At 53.4% G+C, this 26,593-nt stretch overlaps 1 protein-coding gene across 4 annotated transcripts; it reads right to left on the reverse strand.

Moving 5' to 3' along the window:
* Nucleotides 1-291: 291 nt before the first annotated feature.
* On the reverse strand, nt 292-25,610 carry FHL1 (four and a half LIM domains 1). 4 transcript variants are annotated; one of them, XM_062634976.1, is made up of 6 exons: nt 25,457-25,610; nt 4,017-4,198; nt 3,259-3,436; nt 2,670-2,839; nt 1,999-2,185; nt 292-1,280 (listed from the first exon to the last, which is right to left on the reverse strand). In XM_062634976.1, the coding sequence occupies exons 2-6, from the start codon at nt 4,170-4,172 to the stop codon at nt 1,123-1,125; spliced, it is 849 nt and encodes a 282-aa protein (XP_062490960.1). In that variant the 5' UTR covers nt 4,173-4,198; nt 25,457-25,610; the 3' UTR covers nt 292-1,122. The 4 variants fall into 4 exon arrangements, with proteins under 4 accessions (XP_062490960.1, XP_062490961.1, XP_062490958.1 ...); XM_062634977.1 differs by lacking the exon at nt 25,457-25,610 and adding an exon at nt 10,809-10,919; XM_062634974.1 differs by lacking the exon at nt 25,457-25,610 and adding an exon at nt 10,600-10,760.
* Between the last annotated feature and the right edge of the window lie 983 nt (nt 25,611-26,593).

Consider the following 26,593-nt stretch of genomic DNA (forward strand, 5'->3'; position numbering starts at 1 on the left):
TATCCAGTGTTGAAGGGTAGTAAATCTGTGCATGGACAGTCCCAGCACATATGTTCTCCAAAGGGCTTTTTCACACAGGCTGTTAGTGGCAGATGGTCCAGTGTCAGTTATATATTCAAAAGAGAAGTATATGGAAATTGGTGCTTTGGTTCTCAGCTCTTTAAGGGTGCTATGGCACACCAGCTGACTCTTAACTTTGCCAGTATCAGTGCATGAGACTTGATTTCAATAGCTCAGCCCCAAGAGGTGTCAACTGTGTAAGTGAAAAACCCATTTTCCAGACTGCAGGACTCCAAGCAGGCACAAGTCTCATGTTTATTAAATCATAAACCATACACTGATAGGAGAGCTATCATTTTCTGAGCTGTTTTAAAGGCATTTCTTAAATGCATGTGCATTTGGGGGGAAATATTTCCTTTGTGTTAATGGATTAATAATTGTAGCTGGCCAGCCTCATTTGAACAAGGATATAAAAAAAGCTGAAGAGTAAAACTTTGGGGCAAACCATGCAGAAAGCAAGACTAAAATAAGTTGATGGAAACTTAACTACAGCTAAATCATGCTGCCAAAACCTTGTTATATGTAAGGTGAAGCCATTCCATACATGTGTTGCAGTTTGGTGCAGTAGCTAAGCTAAGGGATTCATTATTGATCTGCTATTAATGATGTGATGTGTGTAATGTATTAACGCATGTATGTGATGTACTTGTAAAAGCATCGTAATCATCTCTGAGCCAAGGTGCAACCTGCACATCTCTGTTTCTGAACTGCATGCCTTGTCAAACCCACTTCATTTCAGTGCCAAGCTTAAACATTCAGCGGGCAACGTTAAAACCAGCTTTGTTCTAGTTTGAGCCGCACACAGGTTATGCAGTCTGTGGATTGCTAAATCTACCAGCATTTCAAGTCTTTACACTACGAGTTGCTTAGAACCAAGGTTAGATCTTTGCAGCGCTACATGCTTTTATACTGCAGGAGCTTCAAAAGTCAAACCCAGTCTTATTGAGGCTACTTTAGTTCTTATACTGAAATGGAAAAAGCTTAAATGCTTCACATGCAAAAACCTCCTTTTGCAGGCCTGGTTGGGAAAGCAGGGCTCTAAACTCTGCTCTAGTCTGCTCCTTACAGTCGTTTGGGACACTCAGCACAGTAAATCTTTCCGTTATGGCGAACAAAGCGCTTGTTGGCCAGGCCACGAGCACACTTTGTGCATTTGAAACAGTAATCGTGCCAGGACTCATCTTCGTAGTTAACCACGCTGGTTCCTCTTCCAAATCCTGCTAGGAGAGAAGACAATTATAGGACGGCGATAGTAGCTGTTCCCGTGGCTGGGATCGCCCACCAAGCAACAACTCCCATTCTAACTGCATCCCATGCTCCTGCAGTCTCACAAGCCTAAAGCAGTAGCCAAAATTGCCTTGGGACTACACTGTTGGCTGCTCAGTATCACTGCTCTTAGTAGCTTAAGACTTGTGGGGTTCATTTCTACAATAAGCTTTTCCCCTTGGATCCTGTCTCCAGGGAATGGTCCAGCTGAAGAAAGGATGCAGAGCAAGGAGCAGTTGGGCTGAACATCCTTGGTTGGTATGGGCTCAGACTGGAATTTAAGTCTTATGGGACTGGCAGGAGAGGCAATGCCACGTTTCAGGGCTGAGCTTTGTAATCCAGTAAAATACATGGGGAAGTGAAGCAAACATCACTTTGTGGCAATAAAACACTGCATTTGTAGACGTGAGGTTCCCAGAATGACATAGATGGAACCGTTCTAGATGGGGGAGTTCTGAAGGAGATAAAGTTGAGGCATGCAAAGGGTGAAGAGCTCAGTTGCCAACTCAGGTTCCATCTAGCAAGAACACATGGCTTAGCATTAGATCACATGTGAATTGCTGGGATTGGGCCTCCGATACTGGACCTGCTTCTGGTGTGAGCAGGTCTCTGGGGATCTCTGTTCCGCCCTCAAGCCCCCACTGCCCTCAAGCTGCATTTACTCCAACGTACCTGTGATAGGGTTCTTGCAGCCAGCACACTTCTTGGCAACACATTCCTTGTAGCATTCAACACAGTAGAACTCATCCTCTACAGCCGTGAAGCGCTTCCCACCCAGTTGCTTCTTGCAGTTGGAGCAGATAAAGCACTCGGAATGCCAAGGCTGTTCCTGGTAAGTGAGGCCTCCAGAAGTGATGGGCTAGGGGGCAAAGAGCAGGGATGGGTTTAGAGGTGGCGGGGAGGAAGAGAGATAGTGCTGGAGGGGTTCCATGGAAGTTAGTGCAGCACAATGGAGTTCTTTGGCCTGGAATCCTGCAGTCTTCCAATAGCTAAAGGGGCTACAGGGAACCTGGAGAGGGGCTTTGGACAGGCCAAGGGGAATGGCTTTAACCTGCCCGAGGGGAGACTGAGATGAGCTCTTAGGCAGAAGCTCTTCGCTGTGAGGGTGCTGAGGCACTGGCACAGGGTGCCCAGAGAAGCTGTGGCTGCCCCATCCCTGCTCAGATAGTGCACTGCACAAGGCCCATCAGCTCGCACAGGGTTACACCACCAGCTGCTTGCAGCAGTACCTCAAGGAAGGAACATCAGCACTGGTACATCTGCCTCCTGTTCTACTCTCCCAGCTTCCAAAAGACACGGGACAGCGAGTTCTGGCCTTGCCTTTGCAGAGGGGCAGGACTTACTTTCTTGCATTTGGCACAGGTCTTGGCAAACTTGTTCTCATGGCAGGAGACGCAGTAGAAGTCATCACCCTTGGGGAAGAAGCTCCCGGATCCAATCACTTTCTTGCACTGGCTGCAGGTGAAGCAGTCCTTATGCCAGACCATCTTCTTGTACTCGACGTTTTGGTCTCCTGCAAGAGGCAGAAGTAACTCATTACATGGGCCTTCAGGCTCGTGGCAAAATCCCCCCTGCCCCTGCCCCATGCAGTGATGTACCCATAGGCAAGACCTGGCCATATGCATTCAACTGTAATGTGGACAAGGGATTAATTTCTGTACCTTCTGGGTTCACTTATCATATTTATCAGACAGGAGCCGGAGAAGAGACCCTGATTTACAGAGCAAAGCCTTTGGTACACACGGTTTGAGACTAAGGTGAGCTCTCCACATGAGGGTGAGCTGCACTTGAATAAAATGGGCAAATGAGAGCAACGCTGAGACCTTGCCCCATGGTCTGGTGCTCCAGCCTTCCCCCTTGAAGCCCACACCCCCAGCTGCAGCCACCATGGTTCTGCCCTAGAGCAGTTACACCCCATCCCAGCACCAGTACCTGCAATAATAGGCTTGAAGCAGCCCTTACACTTGGGTGCATCCTCGTTGGTGGTGCAGTCGCCGCACCAAACCTTGTTGTTCTCCCTTAGCATGAAGGGCTCATCCACCAGGGACTTGTAGCACTTGACGCAGCGGAAACAAGTGTCGTGCCAGTACCGGTTCTTGAAGTGCAGCTCCTGGAAGGAGCGGACATGCAGGGAGCAATAAGCACTTCTCACTCACTGGGCAGCCCTAAAGCCATCAGCCTCAGCACCTGAGCGCATCTGCAGTCAGTGCTTGGAGCTGCAAGCAGTCAAGGGAAGGACACCGAACCAAACTCACAACAGTCATCATTCACTGTGGGCGTTTGGGGTAGCAAAAGATGCTTCAGACCAACAGCTTTGAGACTGGAGGTTCTGTAAGGGTGGGCTCCCCTGGCTGTCACATTCCCTCTAGCCCAGGTGAGCGTTGTTATTGCCATAAGCATGAAGCAATAAAGGACTGGCAAACAGGCAGCGCTCAGCCCCTTGCTTCCCAAGGGCTTTGCCCAGAGATGGGGTTTCTGTGCATCCTGTACGGGCTGCGTTGCCTGCAGGGCTCTGCTCAGGATGTGGCCGAATTGAAACGAGCATTGCTGTGAGCACCCCTATTACAGAGCTCCAGTTCATGGCCTGTCAGGTCGGGGGGGGGGCTCACCCGAGGACACAGAAGCTCTCAACCAGACCAGAGCCAGGAGCACAAAGAGGAGGTTCATCAGCATCCCCATCTCCTGCTCACCTTGGAGTCAGCCCCGATGGGTTTCTTGCACTCGATGCAGGTGTTGGCACAGATCTTGTCGAAGCACTTGACGCAGCAGTGCCGGCCCTCCTTCTGCACGTACTTCTTCCCCTGCAGCGAGTCGCGGCAGTAGAAGCAGTCGAAGCGCTCGGACATGGTGCCCACGGTGTAACTGCCAGGCCCTGCAGGAGGAGCCAACGTGAGCCCACGGCACTGAAACCCCCATAGCTGCTCCGGCTTCCTGGCTCTGTGCACACAGGGAGGAGCAGGAAGGTGGCTCAGCAGTGAGCGGGTGATGGTGTCAGGCTCCTCGAGAAAGCAGCGCTGATGGGGCAGTTGTACCAGCTCAGTGGTTTAGGACACACAACACAGGGGAAGCACCTTGTCCCCTCCTCCTGCACCGGCACTGGGGGCTGCAGGATGTACCCCTCATATCCTCGCTCCTCTCCTCTGCTGCAGTTGCTCTTGTGCAGGTGTTTCCCCCTGCCTTAACTGCATTGTCACAGAGGCACTATCAGCATCACCAGTGGTGGGGCCAACTCAGAGCCTGGCACTGGCTCCACTGGACAAGGGAGTTCTGGCAGCTTCAAACAGAAGCCACCGCTGTATTCACCCCCCTGTTACCAAAGCCTTGCCACACAAACCCCATACGACAAGGCATCAGCAACACAAACCCCATCAGTCCCCTTAGTAGCCATCCTAGATACAAAATACCTGCCTACAGGGGCAGGGTGGGCTCTGTGGCCAAGGAGAGCAAAGTCCCACCCTAGCCCTTCCCCATCACCTTCTGCAGAGGAAGGATACCACGTGGGCTTATTATCCTATGTGACATCAAGCGGGGATGATGATACCCAACCACTCCATAGCAAGAGCCACTCAGTTCATCACAGCCAGACCCACTGCAGCCCCGACTGTGTAGTTCGTGTGCAGAAGTCCCCCCGGCCACAAGCACAGCAGAATAGAGCCCATGTTCCCAGCTGCAGCCCTCCAAGGTGCTGGAGGCTTGTGCAGCTCCCAGCTGGCTCCTTCCACTGGGCTTTCACCTCGAGTCAAAACCAACAGACAAGAGCAGGCCTCCCCCTCCATCCAATCAACCAGGTTGGAAAAGACCTTTAAGATCAGCCATTGCCCAGCACTGCCAAGGCCACCACTAACCCATGGCACAGAGCCATCAGGCCCCCCCTGAGCCTTCTCCACTCTGAACCCCCCAGGTCCCTCAGCCCTTCCCCATCACACTTGTGCTCCAGGCCCTGCACCAGCTCCATTGCCCTGCTCTGGCCCCACTCCAGCACCTCAAGGTCTCTCTTGTACAGCTGAACACAGGACTCAAGGTGCAGCCTCACCAGTGCCCAGCACAGGGACACAATCCCTGCCCTGGCCCTGCTGCTGCACTGGTGCTGATCCAGGCCAGGATGCTGGGGGCTTCATGGGCACAAGCTGCTGATGTTCAGCTCCATCAATCAGCACCCCCAGCTCCTTTTCCACTAGGAACAAGCCTCACTCAGACCATCCCCACCAAGCCCTGGAGTTTAGGGGCTGCTTTCCTGCTTGTGGCAGAGCTCAGCAGCACAACAGCCAGGCTGCTCCAAGCCCCAGCACATCACCTTTATTAACAGGAGCAGGGCATGGGGATCTTGGGGTGCACTGCTGCTGGCTGTGCCCCACAGCACAAGAAGGTCAGTGGGACCCTGTTGGGCTCCCCCTTAGCCACAGAGGATGCTGTGCTGTTACAGCACGAGGACCTGTTCACACCGCTTTCCCCTACTGCCCACACCAGCAGCCCTGGATCCACCACCAACTGCATGGCCCAGCCTGGCAGCAGGAGGAATCCCCACGCTGGAATGAGGACCATTGCTGCTGCCCCCGAGGAGCATCAAACCCCACAGGTCCCCACCAGGCAGAACTGAGGGTGGCTGCTGCCTTCACCTCCTTTTCAACCCAAGTCTTCTTCCCTTGGAGCTGGCAGCACCACGAGCAGCCCTGACACAGCCACAGGCAAAGCCCAGGGTGGTGCCTGCCTGCAAGCGGATGCGTTGCTGTTATTTAGGCACCATTCTGCCCCATGGCAGGGCAAGATGCTGCTGGGGCAGGGCTGGGGCAGGGCAAGGTGCTCCTTACACTGTTACTTTGCACATAAGTTCCAGGAGTCATCTCCCTTCCTCGTCACCCTTCCAATAGCATCAAGCCAGAACAAGCTGGAGCTCTCCTCTTCCCGAAGGCAGGACAGACTTGGAGCATCCCATTGCACAGGGCGGCTGCGGCAGAGGTGAGGACCGGGATCACATCCTGAACCCCCCGGGAGCAGGCTGGAGGCTGAGGAATTGCACTCCATGGGGAGCGAGGGCAGGCGATGGCCACGTCCTGCTGCCAGCCTGCAGCGATGGCTGTGTTTGTGCCGGTCCAAGCCACAAACAAACAGCTGGGAAACATGGAAACTATGCAGGGCCCCAGCGAGCAGGGGGGCTTTATTTAGCAGCAATGCACTTGCACGGAGCCCAGGGCGCATGGCATCGAAACGCTCCTGCTCTCAGGTTTAGGGTTGCTCTCAACCAGAACACATAACCGAGAACATATGGCCCAGGGGGGTAACATAACCCTGTGTCCCCATGGAATGCTCCTGCACTAACGTGAGACACATTTATCACAGAGCTGCTGCTGCCTCCTGCCACCTCCCACACCAAAGCGCCCCTTTCATCACACACAGCCCAGGGGATACCTCCCACACCAAAGCGCCCCTTTCATCACACACAGCCCAGGGGATTCATTTGCTTCCCGTTTTCCTAGGAGGTTTCTGCCCTCAGCAGTAGCATTCCTGAGCTAGACCCAGGAAAGGCACCCCTATGCCCTTGTCTGCGATGGGGATGCACTGAGCAGTGTCCATCCATTGAAGTGCTCAATCTCTGCTCACCCGTTCCACCTCCTACAACCACCCCATGGAACCAGCTCACCCAGAGACTGGGGCACGGGGGCCACAGAAGCCACCCCAGTGGCACAGCCATGCTACAGCAATGCAGAGCTTGGAGCTCAGGGAGTGCACTGACCAAACCAGCCACCAAAGCCCAAAGCACCGCTCCTTTGTGCTTCTGCTCACGGTGATGCACTGGAAACAAGCCCCAGGCACTGAGCTGGGGCAGCTCGGCAGCTGTGTGGCTGCAGCATCACACCCAGAGCACAACGCCTCTGAGCGGACAGCCTGGTCGAGAGGCTCCTGTTTAACCCCAGCAGAACCACGCACCCTGGGGACAGGCACTGACCCAAGCCCCATTTCGGCTTCAACTCTGGAGCCACGGGGTGGGATTTGGGATACAGAGGGAAAGTATGGACAGACAGGAACCCCTATGGCAGTGTTCAAGGGCAGGTTGGACACAGGGGCTTGGAGCAAGCTGCTCCAGTGGAAGGGGTCCCTGCCTGTGGCAGGGGTTGGAGCTGGAGGAGCTTTGAGGTCCCTTCCAACCCAAACCATTCCATGATCCACGCACAGGGGAGCTGGGCACAGGGGTAAGTGTAGCATGTTCCCATCCTTACACAGCCTAAAGGACCCTCAACGAGACACGAGCGCAAGAGAAGCCCAGCAATGCTTCCCCCAGAGAATCCCCCTTAGGCAAGGTGTCCCTGTGCCACCAGCCCTGGCAGGGTGCTCTCGAAATGCAGCTCCCTGATGGCTCTGGCTACAGCTGGAGGGTGGCCGGCCAGAGCGGTGGCCTTCTCGAGTGTCAGGGTATTTGGCACAAAGACCCATTGGAACCCAAACCCTAGCATTTACCTGACCACAGAGGGGCCCGTTTGCCACTTGTCCCCAGGGCGCATCTGCTGCTTCCCACATGCATCTCCCCACAACCCATTCCTTCCATCTTCCAAACACTGGGGTTCCATTGGCTTCCATGCACCCCAAGTTATCCTGACACCATCCTCTGGAGCAGTCACAGGTCAGGGCTGCCCTGCAGCAGGGCAGGCTTTGGGATGTAGTGTGAGGTGTCCCTGCCCATGGCAGCGGTTGGAACTGGATGATCTTAAGGTCCTTTCCAACCCAAACCATTCTTGATGCTATGATTCCATGTAAGGGGTACACACCTGAGCAGTGCCTTCCCACTGAAGCTACTGCATTAACACACAGCCCTGCCTCTCCCATCGCCTCTGCTCTGGTTCCTCCCAGTTCAGCTGCATCCCATCCCGCAAGGCAGCATCCCAGCGGTTCGCATAAGAAGTGAAACCGAAGCACTCAAAGGGAGCTGAAGCAGAGCTGATAAGCAGAGCACTTAGCACCGGATATGTGTTAACGTCCCTGGGGAATGCGGCTAAATGGGGTAAACCACCAAGGAAGAACTTGGAGCAGGGATCTGAAACCAACCAAGGGAACTGGAACTTAACCTTGGCTGACGATTCTGCCCCTCCATAGCCTACCCGCAACTGCATCCCGAGGGATTGCTCTTTGACTCCCCATCAGTTTTCTTTTCCCTCAGCAGACCGAGCACACGCATCCCACGCTGGCCCAGACAGCTCCATCAGCTCAGGACCCGGCACCCCCTGCTCTGTCACCCCAGTTACTGTTCCTAGCACTCCTCCGTGTGTACTTGGCTATGAATACCAGGGAATACCCTTAAAAGAAGGGTCTCCTTAATCCAAGACAGGAGGTGCCACCCCAGCCTGCGCCTCGAGGTCATTGGCACAACAAGTGCTCGTAATGCCAAAGGAAAGGAAGCAATGATGCGCTGGGAGGGCTGGCAGTGCCGCTCTCCCATTGCCAGGCTGGGGCAGGAGCAGGTCTCGCTCTGTAACGAGGCTGTTGATAACATGGAAGTTTCTTTATAGAGAGCAAGAAGAGCTCCAAGTGCCTCAGCCGGGCGCCAAAGCCGTTCCCAACGGCCCCATTGCCACCGTGTCCGAGCGCTTCCTCCTGCTGAGGAGGACTCAAACCCCGGCACAGCGCCGTGCCCTGCTTGGTGAGAGCAGCACTTCAAGTGCAGCATCTGCTCTGGAGACAAAGGGCCCCAGCACAAGAGGGACGTGGAGCTGTTGGAGTGAGTGCAGAGGAGGCCATGGGGATGCTGCGAGGGCTGGAGCAGCTCTGCTCTGGAGCCAGGCTGAGAGAGCTGGGCTGGGGCAGCCTGGAGAAGAGAAGGCTCCTGAAGGGGAGACCTGAGAGCAGCTCCAGTGCCTGAAGGGGCTGCAGGAAACCTGGAGAGGGGCTTGGGACAAGGGATGTAGGGACAGGCCAAGGGGAATGGCTTTAACCTGCCCGAGGGGAGACCGAGATGAGCTCTTAGGCAGAAGCTCTTCCCTGTGAGGGTGCTGAGGCGCTGGCACAGGGTGCCCAGAGAAGCTGTGGCTGCCCCATCCCTGGCAGTGTTCAAGGGCAGGTTGGACACAGGGGCTTGGAGCAAGCTGCTCTAGTGGAAGGGGTCCCTGCCCGTGGCAGGGGTTGGAGCTGGAGGAGCTTTGAGGTCCCTTCAACCCAAACCAGGCTGGGGTTCTATGGGGACACTTATTCTGTATTACAGCACAACACCGAACCCACAGATCCTTGCCCAGAGAATGCCCCCTAAGGAAGATGAGAAGGATACAGCTGGGACATTTTACTCAGACATGTGTCTTGCACGATGCACACTTGTGTCACACAAAGCCCAGGCAGTTCCACGCCATCATGTTCTTGCCTTGTCCTGGGAGGCTGAGTGTGAAGCTAAACAGCACATCCTGACTTTCCTCCCTAGATCTAAAGAGCCTCTATGCTCCCAACCACGTCCCAGGAGCACCACTGTCCCCTGGCTCCTGCTGTGCCCCAACTTGGCTGGATGCCCACAGGAGCTGTGTCCCAGACTCAACACCCTCTCCCCTGCAGCATCCACCCCTTGGGCTACATCTCACCGAGAGATGTGATGGCCCTGTACAAGGCACCTTGTGCTGTAGGACTGTAAATGCATGCTGGACACACACACACACACACACACACACACAGGGTTAGCTTCTCAGAATCAGATAAGCTGCTATGAACCCCCCAAAAGCTTTCCATTGTCTGCAATTGGCAGGCTAGAGGAGATTAGGCAGGGCTGGAGGACACAACACACCCTGTGCCATGGGGATGCCATAGAGATCCCAATCAGTGTTAATGGGAAGGAAAAGTGAACGCTTTCCTATTTGTGGGGAGGGTCAGACTGTTTCATGTACAAGACAAAGGGGGAGCAAGCCCAAACTTCCCGCCAGAGCAGGACAAAGCACTTGGGTTCACACCCTGGACTTCTGCATGGCCCCCTTTGCGATGGGTTTCCCCTCCTCACTGCTGTAGCAAGCTTGCTGCAAGGAGCAGCATCACCCCCATTTTCACCTATAGCCTTCCTCAAAGACCAGCTGAGCCCCAGCAGTGAATACAAAAGCACTTAATACCTAATGCACTTTACAGAATAGATGGGGCCACCACCACCATCGTGCTCCCAGCACCAGTCCCCACACTGGTTAGAAGCCCATTTGCCATCACTTGGTAAAGCTGAAATTGCCGAGGCTGGAGCCTGCATTCAAGCTCTTTCTCTGTTAGCAAAACCTTCCTGCCCATGCAGCAGGGCTCCAGGTAGTTCCCCCACATCCCCTTTACCTGTGTGCCTGTGGAAAGCCATGATGAGGAGCCCAAAGTCACCAGCAGCCCCTTAGGTATGAGAGTTCCCAGTCTCTTGGGCTGATGAGGAGCTGCCCCCTTTGATAACATACATGTAAAGGGAGGCTATTAATATGGACGGGACTCCTAGCAGATGTCCACTCCCCTCCACAGAGATCACAACCTTAATCCCCCTTGAAAATTCTTACCATTTTAGGTGATCCAAGGGAGAAGAATAGGACCCAGAGACCTCTAGGTCTCTGTAGGCCACATGTAAATACCTGCCCAGCTACTCAGCACCCAAATTAGTCCCAAAGGCAGAGTGCGCCTGAGGAACCTGACCCCACGCTAGTACTATTTGGCCTTGGCTTTAGAGCTAGATTGTGTCTCAAAACAGTCCTGAGCTGAATTACAGACCCAATGTTAGGTCTGTACTGCTGAAGGGAAGGGGTGGATCACAGCCCCATGGGAGCTGGAAGGGCTGCAGTCCAGAAAGCAGAGTGTGGGTTGTACCCCTGGGGATGCAGCTGGCAGCCCATGGGGTACCAGCAGATACGGTCATGGATGGGTTCAATGTGCTCTCAGTGCAAGAGTCACACTGAAGTTTTACTGCCACTGAAAGTACCATCCCTGCTCCTCCTCCAGCTTTTCCCCTAAGGAAGCACAAGGCATCGGTGGTACGAAGTGAGCAATTGGAAAGCAGGGTTTCGTGGTTAAGGATGCTCTCCAACATCTAACGCTACAGAAGGGCTCATTCCCCAGCACGTGGCTCATAGAGGACACTGGCTGGTGCCTCCCAAGTGCCCACAGACCTCCCTGGAAGACCCCAGCTCCAACCCACCCGCCTACCTCCACCGGGTTCAGGCCAGGAGCCCTGCTTGAGGGCTCCCTTGGGGATGCAGCAGCTCTGGGTTATGCAATTGGAGGCGAGGCGTGCTCAGGGCCGGGGGCCAGGGACACCCAGCTGCTAATCCCGCCTCGACACTGACTCACTGCACGGCCGTGGGAAAGGCACTCACCTCCCTCACAGCCACTGGGAAGAGCCAATGTTTACCATTCCTCCCAGCCAGCCCATCGCAGCGGGGTCCGGCCTCCGAGCATCAACCGGCATCTCCATCCCTGCGACAGCCAGGAACCCGGAGCATCATCCCTTCCCATCACTGGTCCTAGGAGCTCCAGCCGCAGCACTGGGCTTGGTGATGCTCTGGGCCTCCACACCCACCATAGGGCCCCCAGGTGTCACACACACAACGTCAGCATCTCCACCATGGCTTGGAGAAAGCCATGCTTGACAGCGTGGATCCACTCGGAGAGCGGATTGAGGCTGGGAAGCGTGCTAAGTTACCAGTGCACTGAAACACTTTGGCTAGGAAAAACCCAGCATTGCTCTGCCCCAGCTCATCTATAAACTCAGGCAAATTGTTTGCATAATTCAGTTGGTAACAGGAACCCTCACAACTGGTGTTTTCCTGTGCTAATCTCAGTGTAGCATTCAGACATGAGTTCATTTTTGGCAACGCACGCAGCGCTTGCACCAGCACCCGTTCTCATTCCTTTCCAGTTCCCTACACAAAGCTCTGGCACCCTTCCCACCCTCAGTCACTTCCTACTTCCCCCAGAACACCCTCGTGTTTCCATTAGAAACAGTCACCTTTGCTCCCCATCCCAAAAGGCGGAATAGCTCTGCTGTGCCATGGCGACAGCTGCCACATCCCACCAGTCCCAGTCCAGCAGTGGTTTGGCAGCACTGCCGAGGCGTGTGGAGAGGAGGGATGGACACTTGGCCATCAAAGCCTTTCATGTGCACAAATGCACGTGGGTTTGCAGCACGGGACGGAGAAAGTGTGGCAAAAAGCAGGAGGAAGACTCAGCCGTGCTGATGCCCATGAAGCTTCACCATGGATCGACATGGGAAGCACTGCATGGCACAGCTCACTGGTGATTTCCCAGTGCAGTCTGTAGTAAAAAGGCCATTTTGTTTGAATCTGTGGTCTCCCGGGCCAGCACAGCAGGAATGGGCTGAGGAATGACTGAGAGGATGCGGCTGCTCTTCGGTTCTTGGCTGGTTTTAGCTGCATGAGCTTGGGCAATTCCCATCTCCTTCCCAAGCCCCTCTTTGTCCACACAAGCCAAGTGACAGCAAGATAAAGCACAAGTGACAAGGAGGGACATCGTTGCCTTGTGAGCAAGCTGCTCTAGTGGAAGCTGTCCTTGCCCATGGCAGGGGTTGGAACTGGAGGAACTTTGAGGTCCCTTCCAACCCAAACCATCCTGAGTCCATGAAACAAAGGGTGCCAGCCCTGGCTGAGCCCTTCCCTGCTACGCAGGCACCACGCACCTACAGCTCCCATAACAGTGAGTGCTGCAGACACGTTGAGCGCGCAGCAGAAACACAGGCTTGGGGTTTCGTGCCTTTGAACCTGCCCTGTAGGTTCTGAGCACTCCAGGGAGCAGGTCTGGACACCCTGAGCCCACCACAGGGGTCTGACTGCAGAGCAGCGTGGTTGGGCCATCGTGTCATCCGCTCGGATAGACAAATGATTCACATTGTGCTTTCCAGAGTATTTTCTTGCCCCAACAATCCTGCCAGAAAAGGCCTGGGAGTCTCAGCTTGCTCACACATCCTGCTGTCACTCAAGGGGCAGAAAGTCCTAAATAGAGCCGATATAACCCAGGCATTGATGCGCTATTAGTCACCGTCATCAAAGAAAGCAGCAGTAAACAGGAGCAGGAGGGGAGCACCTGCCCAGCTCTTGGGGTAACGCTGTGCCTCCTGCTCAGCAAAGCCCAGTAACACACAACCGCCATTCCCTCGAATGGGGAAGGGTTTATGGGCTGCCCATTACACAAAGCCCTGTGTTACTGCTTCCCACCTCGCCACGCTCTTATTCTGGCTGGAGGCTGCTGCTGCCGTAGCACAGGGCTGTGATTTGCAGCATGGATGCGGTTACACCTCCACATACAGATGCTCACCGCTTCTTTCTTTCCAAGTAACAACACAGATGATGCTTTTTATGTATTTAGTTTTAACTCGACATCTATCTTGGGTTGCATGTGATGTTCTCCCACAGAGAGCAACCGAATGCAGACCCCAGTTGCATGTCCCAGGAGAGAGGACACCAGGGCCTTTCAAACAGGGTTTGGTTCAAAACTGGATGGTTTCTGTTTGAAGTATCACAAAACTGCTTCACAGGACTCAGCCCCGGCTCTGTTCTCCTGCTCTGCACACAGGGATGAGCCTCCGCACCCCTGCAGCACCCTGCAGGCACTCACATGAACCCAAGGCAGAGATCTCCTGCTTCGCATTGCACTTGATGATCTTAAAGGTCATTTCCAACCTATGCTTCACACAGGATGTACCCGCATCCAGAGCAGAACCAGCAAGGACATCACTGCAGTGACAGAGGGGACAAACGGCTGCCATTGGGCAACACAACGGTCTCAGAGGGATGCTGGGGAAGGAAACGGGCAGCACCTGGCAAAGGCACATAAGGTGCTTTCCATACTTCCCTGTTTCCACAGCTGGGGCACATCTGTGTGCTGAGGGATGAAGGGGAAGCTTTAGGATCAGCTCTGGAGGCAGGGATAGAAGAACTGGGAATGGATTTATAAGGAAGCAGACACAAGCTGTGCAGCCCTTCATGAACTCGGATATAGCAGGAGTAGACACAAAAGAGGGGAAATAAAGCAGGATAAGAAGAGACAAGGATGAGGGTATAGACAGGGACAGGAAAGGATGGCCAAGAGAGACCCGAGCTGGAAATAAAGACACCTGGAAAGCAGCAAACCGGGAAGAGATCGTAACAGGGCTGTTCCCATCTGCCTCCATCCCCAGGCTGGCCCGTTCCCCGCACTATTCCCAAGGCAGCTCCCGGTTTATTCCCCAGCTGCCACCTGCACAACTGGCTCCTCTTCCCATCACCTGCCGAGGTGGCAGAGCCCTGCCTGTGCTGACAGCAGTGATACAAAGGCCCCGGGGACCAGCGGTGCACAAACCAAGAGCTGCTTTCTAGACCCAAGGCTTTGCTGAGGTCCTGGCCCCGCTCCTGCCTGTGTCGGGGTGGGGAACAGGAGCCGCACAGGCACCGTGTAGATAGAGACAGGGCTGGCTTTGAACCCACAGCACAAGGAAGTCCGTTTGCTCCTGCCCCTGCTCCCTCCTCCCTGCGGCTCTTTGCTGTACTACAGATAAGATGCCAAGACTGTATCTTCCCGCAGGAAGGATGCTGAGTGCCTGCGGCGGTCCCTGCCATCGCGTTTGGACCTTCAGTACAAGCTCAGAAAGGGACAGACCCAAAAGGCTGAAGATTTCTGCTAAAATCTCTTAGAAGGACAAATGTATTCATCTGAAATGCACTGGGTTAAACCTGGGCCACACTTCCAGCTCTGCCTCCCGCATCCTTGTGCCTTGGCTCACTGCGCAGTGGATTGGGAGGCTCTGCAGCCTGCCCACAGCACCCTGACGTGAACTGCACAGGTCTGAATGCCCCTGGACACCAGCCAGCCCTAAGGGGACACTCAGGCTCCCTTTCTCCTCTAGGGAGAAAGATCCACACTGCACTGCCAAGACCGGTCTGATTCAGATGCTGTGTAAGAGCATCACGCCCATAACTGGGTTAAAAAGCCTCCAAGCACAGCCCTCACCTCTTCCTCCCCTGCAGCCTTACGGCTGCATCACGCACACATCCACCCAGCAGAGCAAAGCAGCCTCCGTGCATCACAGCCAGATGTGAAGTCCCCCTCAGAGGTCATCTGCCAGGAGAAGAGCAGAAATGAGCTGGTTCTTGCCCGCTCAAGGGTTTGCCAGTCACAGCTCAGCCCTGGCTTCAGAGGTGAGGAAAGCAGCTGAAGTCCCTGTCAAACAAACACCACGCTGATCCCCGGCAGGCAGCACGGCAGCCTTTCCCAAGACACATGAGGTCTGAACACTCACAGCACTACAATCCCACCATGCCCACACAATAAAGGCTCCTGTCAGGGCTTCACCAAGCTGTGAGTGAGCCAGCACTGGAATGATGTGATGTGTTTCCCAGCCTCCACTACACTCCTCATTGCTTTCCCATAGAGCAGCTGGCTGAGTGATGCTCTCAGTGATGCTAAACAGCTCACTGAGGAGAGCACATAAAGAGGTTCAGCTGTTAGCTTGCATCTGGGTCATTCACCTTCCCTGGAGATCTGCTCACCACAAGTCCTAAGCTAGCAGCTACCCAGGCATCAGCTACAACACCCTTGCTCTCCAGCATCCCCACATGGGTTTCCTGCAGCCCTGCCATCCTCCTGTCTTCATTCAACAGGACCTGACAGCAAGGCTCCCAAGGTGGGTGCTATGGGCTATGCCCAAGACCTTCCTCCAAAGGCTGGGAACGCATTTGAACTGATGTTTCCTAGCAAAACACCCTGTTTCTGGGAAGCTGCAGGGCAGATGATGCTGCAGACCTCCTTCCTTTGCCCACACAGTGCAGTGGTCAAGCCAAAAAACCACACAAGCAATGCTCTGCAAGCCAAGGAGGTGCTCCCCTTAAGGAGCTTTATTCTCATGGGAGGAGGAGAAGGGGCTGTTTGTGGCTGGACTGGGATTCAGGCAAAGCATCCTGCAGAAACTCCTGCTGTGGGATAGGAAACCAGCTTGGGCGGTCAGAGAAGGGTAAAGCATAAGCTTCAGAGCAAAGGGATGGGCAGAAGCACCTGGCTACGGGCAAAGAGAGGCCACGGCTCCAATGAGGACACGTCCTTCCGAGCATTGGCATGCCAGCTGGGAAGACTCCCTGCCACCCAGCACAGCATCAAAGCACTGCCTGCACTTGGCACAGGCTGCAGGGCCATGTCCTGAGCAGTGATTTATTGCTGACAGGAGCCAGCCCTGGAGCATGGGCTGAGCAGGACAACGAGCCCATTGCCCTGCCCATGGGACAGTCTCAAGCAGCATTAGCTCTTGGCTGTGTGCACCTTCACTTGTTAGACAGTGCTGGTGGCTGCGAGGACCAGATCACCCTTGTTATGTGGCCACGTTAAAAATAACCCATCCCAAAGCCCCCCGGTGCATACCCCTGTGTCTGTCTCAGCTCCAAGAGCCGAAGGAGATCAGCTTGCAGGGCTGACGGGTATTTTTGGGTGCTCTGACTAATTGTCAGCATGTATGCTGGGCATTCTTTGCAAGGAAAACCAAAGCTGCAAAGTCCCCTGCAGTGAGGCCTGGGGGGCTGGATTAGTCACTAAAGTTATTCTCAGAAACCTCTGCTTTAGGAGGGTTTGATTTTAACTCTACTTTAAGTGTGGTTTAACATGAAAGAAGGGGGCAACTTCCCCACAGAGAAGGTTCGGCCAGGCTGGACCCCATTGTACCAACAGCAAGGGCAGCAGAAGTGAAAACCCTTCACCTTGGAGTGGCTTCAAACTCACAACTGCTCTGTTGGCACATCACATGGGCACTGACTGGCCATGCCCCAGGACAGGCTGCAGGACAAGGCAAGGAGAAGACACACACCGGAGCAGGGTGAGGAGACCCACAGGAACCACTCACTTCATAGAATCACAGAATGGTTTGGGTTGGAAAGGACCTGAAGATCATCCAGTTCCAAGCCCCTGCCATGGGCAGGGACACCACACACTAAACCATGGCACCCAAGGCTCTGTCCAACTGCCAGGGATGGAGCATTCACAACCTCCCTGTGCAACCCATTCCAGTGCCTCACCACCCTCACAGTAAAGAACTTCTTCCTTATCTCCAACCTGAACTTCCCCTGTTTAAGTCTGAATCCATCACCCCTTGTCCTATCGCTATGGTTCCTAATGAAGAGCACCTCTCCAGCATTCTTGCAGGCTCCCACATCCCAGCTGAGTGTCCTCATCTGCACAGATGAGGTCTACGGGCAGGTTTGGAAGAGGGAGGCAGGGGAATTCTCCTCCCACCCTAGTTTTTGGGTAGCCCAGCAAATCCCGAGTTGCTCTGGTGTCTTGGATCAGTAAACTTGGTGAGAGAGAGCCTGGAGCAAGGCAGGATGGGGAGCGGAGGTTCCTTAAGCTGCCAAATTGAATCTGCCTCTTGTTTGCTGAAACAGCAAATACCTTCATCCCCCACCTCCATAGGGCCAGGCCAGGGTGTGGGGAGGTAGGAGAAGGTCCCTCTCCTGTCCCATGCTCCCACCGAGGGTCTCCTGGCAGCACATCACAGCATCTCTATCAGTGAGCAATGGGCACAGGCTATGGGCTGTTACATTTGGTACCCACAGGCTTTAGAGTAAGAAAAACCACTTAGAAGAGTGCTTGGTTTTAAGGACAGAAATAAACCAACCAGAGCTGGTACGGGCAGGGATGGGTCTGATTAATGCATCCTCTGCAATGTGGCTCCAGGCCCAAGAAATGATCCTGGTTTCTTTGTCAAGACAATAAACAAGAGAAACAGCCCTTCCCAATACAACCGCTGCTTGCTGTCAAGCTACTCTCCAAAGCAAACTGCTAGAGGCTCGGCCCCCATGTAACAGAAGAGCAGTGCTAATTGCACACAAGAGCCAGAGAAAGCTGTCAAAAAGCTAAAGCAGATGTGAAACGGTGGCTTTCAACCCAGCTTGTGCAGCCCACGGTCACCCCTGTCCCTCTGGGAATGCTGCAGGACAATGGGGAAAGGGTGAGGTTTCCAAATCATTGAGGGTTTTTCCTGCCCCTTGGATAACGTTGCATCCCTTGAGCCAAATTCTCTTCTCAACTGTGCTAAAGCAAAGCTGGTAGCAAGCCTTGCAGCAAAAGCTTGCCTGCTTCGTGCCAGCGTTGAGCAAGGATAGGCTTGGTCCTGGCCAAGTCCAAGACGTGGAAATCACAGCAGTGTTTTTAGTTACCCAGAGACAGCCAAAAAAGCAAACACGCCTCGATACCAAGGAGGTGGAGCGCTGGGGTGGGGATAGGCTGCTAGGGAGGACAGGGGGGGAATGGTTGGAATCTGTGATCTTAAAGCTCCTAGTTAATTCTATGGGGAGAGGAGACATTGCAGACCTGCAGGGACGACTGTCCCGTCCCCAAAGACCACACAGGAAAGGAGCTGGAAGAAATCCATCCCTCGGCCTGGCAGGACTTGCAAGAACAGCCACAAATCACCCCATGTTGTAAAACCATAATAAAAGACTTCCAAAATACCCCTGCTCAAACCAGTGCCCTTTATATAGACGCAGGCTCCATCCCTTGCTCCAGAAAGCCATGAGTCAAGCACCTCAATATCCCCCACAATCCCTGCACGGGGAGAGGTTTCTAAGCGAAGGGAACCTCTGCAGCACTTTAACCCACCCCTAGGGCTCTCCAGGCCACGATCCCATCAGGAATGTCACCACCACTTCCAGGAATTACCAAAGCCCATGCTCGGCACCAGCCCCACACAGCATCCCCTGCATGATCTCGTTTACAAGGCAAAACGTCTCCCGCAGCACCCAGATGTCATGGGAGCAGACACTGCCGGCGCTGGCTCCCTTTCCATGCGGCTGCTCCAGCTCAGGCACCGCCGCTGCTCAGAGGATGAGCTCATCCCTATTTCAGGTTGAACTTGCCCTTGGCGATCTCCCTGGTAACCAAAACAAATTCCTCCTTCGTTTAGAGCAGATTTAGTGGTTGTTTGCTTCAGTGTCTGGTGGAGGACACTGAGAGCATCCCAGCACCAGCACAGCCTGGGGGCGAGAAAGGGGGACAGCCGTGGAGATGGGCTCTGCTGGGTCAGAGGGAAAGCTGGCTTCAAGCCTCACCCCAGCAATGTGGAAGTGGCAAAAGGAGGCCGAAGGCATGGTCTTTGCTCACACGCAGCACAGGAGACCCTGCGTGGCAGCCCCCTGCCATCCCAAACACCAGTATAGGCTCCTCCAGCACATCCCAATAACCAGGGGGATGCTGTTTGCAATCCTCTCCAGCCAGAGTGAGGTATTGGGAGGGTCTGACACTACCACATCCACTGACACCAGCCTTCATCAGCTTCATCTCACACGCCAGGACTATGAGGACAGTTATAGGGCTTGCTGCCTGCTTATGCTCTTGGGCAGGAATTTCCTCCCATTCATCATCACAAACATCATGAGGGGCACTGAGAAGCAGGACCAACCCCAGGGTCTTTGCTTGCTCTGATCTGCAATGTGCAGAGTGCTTGAAAGAGCTCATTTTCCTGTCCCACCTCGACCCGAGGCAAGGTACAGCTCAGAATTGCCCAGCTCACCTCTGACATTGACCAAAGGGGTTGGGGTTTTGTTTTGGGGTGGGTTTTTAATTGAATGTGGTTTTGCCAGACAGAACGACTCTAAAAATCATCGGTGATAATGGTATAAGAGAGAAGGGGAGATGATGGCACGAGGTGGATGACAGCCAGATACACAAACCCAGACAGAGCCAACCACATCTGCATCCTCCCCCAGTGCCTTTGTGCTGTGCAGGGTGAGCATGGGCTGCTCTGATGCTGCCACCCAGGTCATTGCCACAGCCAGCATTGAAATACATTCTACATCAAGCAGCATTTACCTGGCAGGCTGTCCCAGAGCGTGCCTGGCTTTCAGTGGGCAGAGAGGAAATGGCATTTGCATGTGCTGAGTGAAATATATAGCTCTGTGTGTGAGATGAGCCCAGAGGGAGGGAGAAATTCTTGTGCCCTGCGCTGCCCGTTGCTGCTCTCCTGCAGTACTGACAGCAGCAAGATCACGTCAAGGCAACGCTTGGAGATCACCAGGGAATTCTGAGGTGGGAGCAAACCAGGAGGAATGACTCCGAGCGGAATAAGGACTGCACAAACCGGTGCTGCTGGAGGTGCTCCTGTGGCTGCATCCTCCAAACCAACCGCCCTGTGGTTAATGCTGTGCTAAAGAGCAGGATGTGGTGCCAAGCCCGCAGGATGCTGCCAGGATCCTGGCACTGTCTCCAGTGCTGCCATCTGAGCAGCCCTCAGCCAGAACAGCTCGTCCAGCCCATCTGATGGATCAGGTAAGTCACACTGGGAAATGCCTGTAGTACCCAGCAGCTGTCCCGGGGCAGCGCATCGTCTGGGATGCGGGCAGAGCTGGGAATGACATCCCTATGGGATATACCCGAGGCCTCTTTGCTGTGCCAGTGTAACGAGAAGAAGGGCAAACCAAGAGGCACAGAACAAAGCAGAAAAGGCTCGAGAGAACAAAACCAAGACGAAAAGACAGAAGCTGGAGACAGGCAGTGCCTCCAAAGTGACTAATTCCAAACCTCTGCGCCAGTGTTTATTATAGGAAAGAGCAGATAAGAAATGCAGCTGATGGTAACAACTGCCAGGGGCAGCCAGTCCCAAGCTAAACAAACAGCAAATGCCTTGCATGTAGCCTGCCAAGTCCGAATGGTTCCCACAACGTGGGGCACTCCTTGAAGAGAAAGGATCTGGTTTTCTCCCACCCCAGCATCCTGTCACTAGTGGGGAAGCTATATTTAGGGTGGCTTCACACTTACTCCTAAGGGGATCGCTGGTCAGGGACCACTGGAAGCACATGACAACTGAATAACCCCGCATGAAGGCATTGGGCAAGAGCTGGGAGCCAATTCCCTGCAGGAAAGCCAACTGGCAACCACTGTGGGCTGGTCCAGCCATGGGTTTAGAGTGAGGACCCACTTCTGTTTTCCTTAGCAAAGGAAGAAGGGCACATGCAGCACCCTGGTTCATAAGGCAGAGCTTTGGAGGAGCGAGTGGGTTGCTTTGCTATCTCTGGCCAAGTGAAACAGTGGAGAGCAATTCTTGCTCTATCAGAAGCTCTGCAGTCCTCTGCTGCTCAGATGCTGGTGGAACACCAGAACCCTCACGCACTGGGCAGCTGGTTCAGGGTTATAGGTCTCTGTACCAGCCAAGACCCCAGCAGGAGGTCCTCAGCAAACCTAGTGCATGCAATTGCTGGTTAACAGTGGTTTCAAACCTATTTTAGTAGGCAGACACTGCTGGAACCGGCCAGAACCTGATTTGAAGCTCCACCAGCATAAAGCATGAAGTGCTCTGGTGACTTCAAGGCAAGTGGGAGGTACCCCAGGAAGAAAGGCCTTTGGTTATCATTATTAGCTATTTCTCCTGTTCTTCCTCCCCATCCACACCTCTGTACCACAGTAGATGCGTCAGAACAGACTCATTTCACTGCAGCTCAACAAGTAAAATGGCTCTGAAACATACTGGTCAAATCATTAAACCTCTATGGCTGTCTCCTGGGACACAGGTTTTAGCCTCCTCTTTCCACTCTGTTCCAGTTTCCCCTTCCTGGGGGTGGAAAGATGCTAGAAACAAGGAAGCTGAAAAGCCACCCTGCAGTGCTTGCTCCCAGCTGGAATAGCTTTTCCTGCTCTTCATTAGGGGTGTGGGTGATAACTGCTGCTCTCATCCAAACAGACCACAAGCGCATCCACGTCACACGCATCCCTCCCAGTTAAACAACTGTTGGCTGCCTCCTCACGTGCCCAACAGCCAGCTCTGCCGAGCAGGAGGAAGAGGGATGCATCCCACTGCATCAGTCACCTTACGGGACGCGCGTGGCAGGAGTGGGAGCATCACTGCGAAGATGGGAGGTTTTGAATTTCCTATTTACAGAAATAAGGCAGCTCTGGACCAGCTGCCAAACCAGAACTGGAACTCTGCCTTCGCCTTTCCAGGCAGGAGCACAGGGTGATGCCAGCCCTTCCAACCTGGTGCAGCTCTGTCACTGCCAGGAGCCCCATCCTTCTTCTCCAACCTCTTTAAGTCAGGCTTTTTAAAAGCATGCTTCCTCAGGACCCTGTTTATCCCATTCCAACAGGGCTGTAATACAATCCATGCCCTGCTTTCAAAAAGATCCAAAGGCCCCAATGTCATTTTAGCCCTGTCCTACCATAGGACACAAACCCTATTTTCCATCTCATCAAAGGGGATAAAAAGGTTGGAGAAGCTCAGGAGTATACATCCCTCCACCCCTGGGACCACGCTGCACTCCAACAGTGTGAATACACCCTGGTAGTACCCTTGGCACCACACACACACCTGAATCACTCCGAACATCAAGGACCAAATCATCCGTCCGGATACACTGCAGGGATGCACAGGAAAGGTGAACACTGCCCCACCAAGAAGGCTTTCTTGTGCTTTCCGCATCGCAGCTTGGACGGAGCAAAGCTGCTGTGGGAAACAGTTCAAGCAGCAGCTCTCTGAGAGGAGACTTCAGGCTACAGGGCTTGGAGAGGGTGAGAACATGGTACAGACCGCGTTTTAGCCCAACTTTGTGACTGCCTCTAGACACCACAGGACTAATTCCTTGCACTGAGCTACTCAATCCTTCCTTAAGGGACTTTAGAGGAGGGGAATGGCTTTAACCTGCCTGAGGGGAGACTGAGATGAGCTCTTAGGCAGAAGCTCTTCCCTGGGAGGGTGCTGAGGCGCTGGCAGTGCTCAAGGCCAGGTTGGACACAGGGGCTTGGAGCAAGCTGCTCTAGTGGAAGGTGTCCCTGCCCATGGCAGGGGTTGGAACTGGAGGAGCTTTGAGGTCCCTTCCAACCCAAACCATTTTATGAGTCTATGTTTCCATAGATTGTCTCATCTGCCAAGATCAGAGGAAGTTTCCCAGGTTCTTTAAGGAATTGACACCTAAATCCCCAGTGCATCCCCTGGACAGAGTAAACGTAAAGGGATGCAAGTCCCACAGGCTACTACTGAGGGAACAACGTTCTCCCTGTCTTACATGACTAGTCATCTCCACTGAAACTGGAGGTTTCAGCCATGTCCCAGCTCCTTCCCAGTGCTAGAACACTATTTACTGGTAGTGATTGTAAGATGAAGTTGGGGAAGATAATTCACAGCCATGGCACCAAAATCCACACCAAAGGAGCACAGATTTCCACCAGCACAGAAAGGGCTGTGGGATATCCGGTAACATGGAACAAGGGCCTTGTCACACAGGTATTACACAAAGGGGAATAAGTTGCTTTTATAGCATCCTAATGCAAAGGGTGTGGGCTGCAAGTCCATATTCATAGAATCAAGGAGGTTAGAAAAGACTTTTAATATCATTAAGATATTCACCTGATATAGGTTTAGATCAGAGATAAAGGGCATCCTACAGCACCAATCGCTATTCATGGACACAGAGAGGCACCTGACAGGGCTCCCAACAGCTGCTTCAGACCATGCCTGGATTTTCCATTCACAGATTGATGGAAAGGCTGTTTCCAAACTAAAGGCCAGCACAGACGGGCTGGGGAGTGTTTGTTTTCAGGTGTCTGAGTACCCTAAACCCTGCCTCCTTTTGAACTGCTGCTGTTAGTTACATCAGCCAGAGATCTACACATGGAGCAAGCCATCAGTCACAGCAGGAACCAACTTCTCCTGGCAGAAACACTTCAAGGACCCAATCCTACAAACCTCTCCCAGCCCAAACTCCGTAAGAGCAGTGCAGGTCCTAAACCAGCTGTAAAAACCCAGCCTTGAGCTTGTTCCTCAGAGCCACAGCCCAAAATCTGAGCCGTTAACTCACTGAGCTCTTGAGGGGGTTTGGCACTTGTGGTGTTCGCTCCATCACCCAAGTGGACTAATACACAAGCAGGTATTAGTCCTGAAGGAGTTTCTATCTCCTGAGCTCTTGAAGGAGAAATCAAGAACTGGTTTCTATTCAAGAATGCTGAGCTTGGGGGAAGAGAAGGAAAAGGGGAAGAGAGGAGGATGTTGTCAGCGAAGCGATGGGGATGCTTTTGTCATTAGAAAAGAGAAGTTGTAATCTTCAAGCCATGTTTGGTGGCTTGGTCAGCTCCTTGCTTTGTACACCCTGCCTGACGAATTTAATCAGTTTCCTTTCAGAAGGGTTTTTGTTGTTACAAAAATGCTCTTCCTCTCAAAACAAGGTACAGGACTGTTTGGTAGGTGGGTTAGTTTGATCATTTCCTCTCTCCCCCTTATCGCAAGCTGGATTTCAGTGATTTGAAAAGCAGCCACATCCATTGCTAAGCTACAGCCTAGCTCCTGCTTCCACAACACAAACTGGACCAGAGTCACAGGCATTAACTTATCTTTTGACCACTTAAATGTTAGTGACAGAAACACCCATCTTGCAAACACAAGGGAGAACAGTTTCAGTATGCAAGTGATTCCACACATCCAGATAGATACAAGGGTGCAGTGATTTATAAAGATAAAGGCGTTTGCAGTCACACAGGGACAGCTTGTCACAAAGTGCCCAGTATTCCATACTACAGAAACAGGAAGATGGGATAATTATCAGGGAAAAGCATTTCCACACTCCCAGTTCTGTCACTGCCAGCTCCCATGATTGAGAGGGAATTGTGATGCTCGGAGAGTGGGGAACATCACCTGGGAGCCCACTAACAGCCACTTCTTCAGCTATTTCCTCCCCAGCTGCCGTTAAAAGCTTCCGACAGGCAGAGCTGATCACCTGCCTGGGAAAGCAGACAGCTCTTTCACAGCTTGTACCCCTTCAAACACTCCCAAAGCACCCGCTCAGCTGGGAAGCAAAGAGAAAAGCTCCATTTATACCCCAATGTACTTCCAAAAGCACCACCTGCATCCATGGGGAAAAGAGGATGCAAGCGGAATCAGAAGGAAGAACAGAGATAAATCCCACCCCAAAGCACCCTTAAAACAGAAACGGCTCCCGAGGTTAACTCGGTGATCCACAACAGGACTGCTTGCTAGAAAGAGCATTTCAGAAGCACGTTGTATGTATACATACACACCATACATACATATATATAATACACCAACAGACTTCCCATTTCTCCCCACCCTGCTCTCACAAACCCTTCCCCAGCAGAGCAAATGCAAAGCACAAGCCCCGAAACACACAGCGTGGGATGCTGGAGTGCTCCCAGCCCTCAGCTAAGGGGATGCTCAAGGGGGAGAGAGGCAGAGGCATGTGCTTACGGGCTGCCGGAGGGAGAGCTGCTGCCCAGGAGGGAAGGGATGGAGCTCAGCGCTGCGAGGAGGGAGCGCTTTGGTCCAGGGCTGCGCTTCCAGCCTGGCAGAGGCGATGCTGTCCGGCTGCTCGGCCACTTACAGCAGGGAGGCGGGATGGAAAAAAAAGCACATTAAAAGTGAATGCAGCCAATGGCACCGCTCCTGCCCCGGGAGCTGAGGAAGGGAACAGCCTGCTCCTCCCAGGGCCCCTGCACTGGGCCATGGGGGGGAAAACCCCAACCAGCAGCGGCACTGGGCCGGCAGAGCGGATCCCTGGCTTCCCCACTGCAGTGGTGCTGGGGCACATGGGACCCACCAGGCTGGGTACAGCCCTGCTGTCTCCCAAGTCGTGCTCCCAGCCCGTTCCACATATGGAAAACGTGGCACAAAAGCTCTGTTTGTGCGTGGATTTGTCTCCAGCTCCCCCCTTCCACCCTGTCTCAAAGCTTTTCCTGGCAGCTATGTGTCACCTTCAGGTTCACAGAGGCAGTTTCCAGGGTGGAAAACAGAAGGGGTGCATTTCAAGTCAGCAAGCTGCGGGGAAGGAAGGGACCCAGCCGAAGAGAGCACAGCAAGAGTGATGCCAAAAGGAGTATTTCATCAATGTAGACAGGAATAAAAGCACTATCAGGTAGCAAGTCTTCCCTATTTGCAAACAAACCTGCTTGTGCTGCATCACACCAGACAAACCTGACAACATTTACATCTGTTTCATTTCCCCCTCTCCTTTCTCCATCCTTTATCCCATTTTGGGGAGGATTTTTGTTCTTTCTTACTATAATGATTCCAAGTTTGCCCTACTTGTTTCCATGCTTCTGCTATCGGATACATGACCCAGCAATTAAGTTTGGGGTTTTTAGAGCTTGGTTGGAGCTCTTGCACTACACAAGTAGGGTTTTATGGCGCCTTGGAGAGCAACTGAGCTTCTGTGTGGTGGCAGGAGAGGCTGGGTGTCCTGGTGGGTGTATGCTGGATATACCACTGGTGTCCCTGGAAAGCAGAGCATTACACTTGGGCCAAGGAATCTGTGCTTGTTCAGTAGAAGCAAGCAAACCCTGTCTGAGAGCAAACATCCCCTCTTTACAAAAGCATTTGTATTCCTGT

This window comes from Pezoporus occidentalis, unplaced genomic scaffold, assembly GCF_034315485.1.
Source record: "Pezoporus occidentalis ecotype Australia unplaced genomic scaffold, CSIRO_AGI_Poc_V1 ctg440, whole genome shotgun sequence".
Lineage (NCBI taxonomy): Eukaryota > Metazoa > Chordata > Aves > Psittaciformes > Psittacidae > Pezoporus > Pezoporus occidentalis.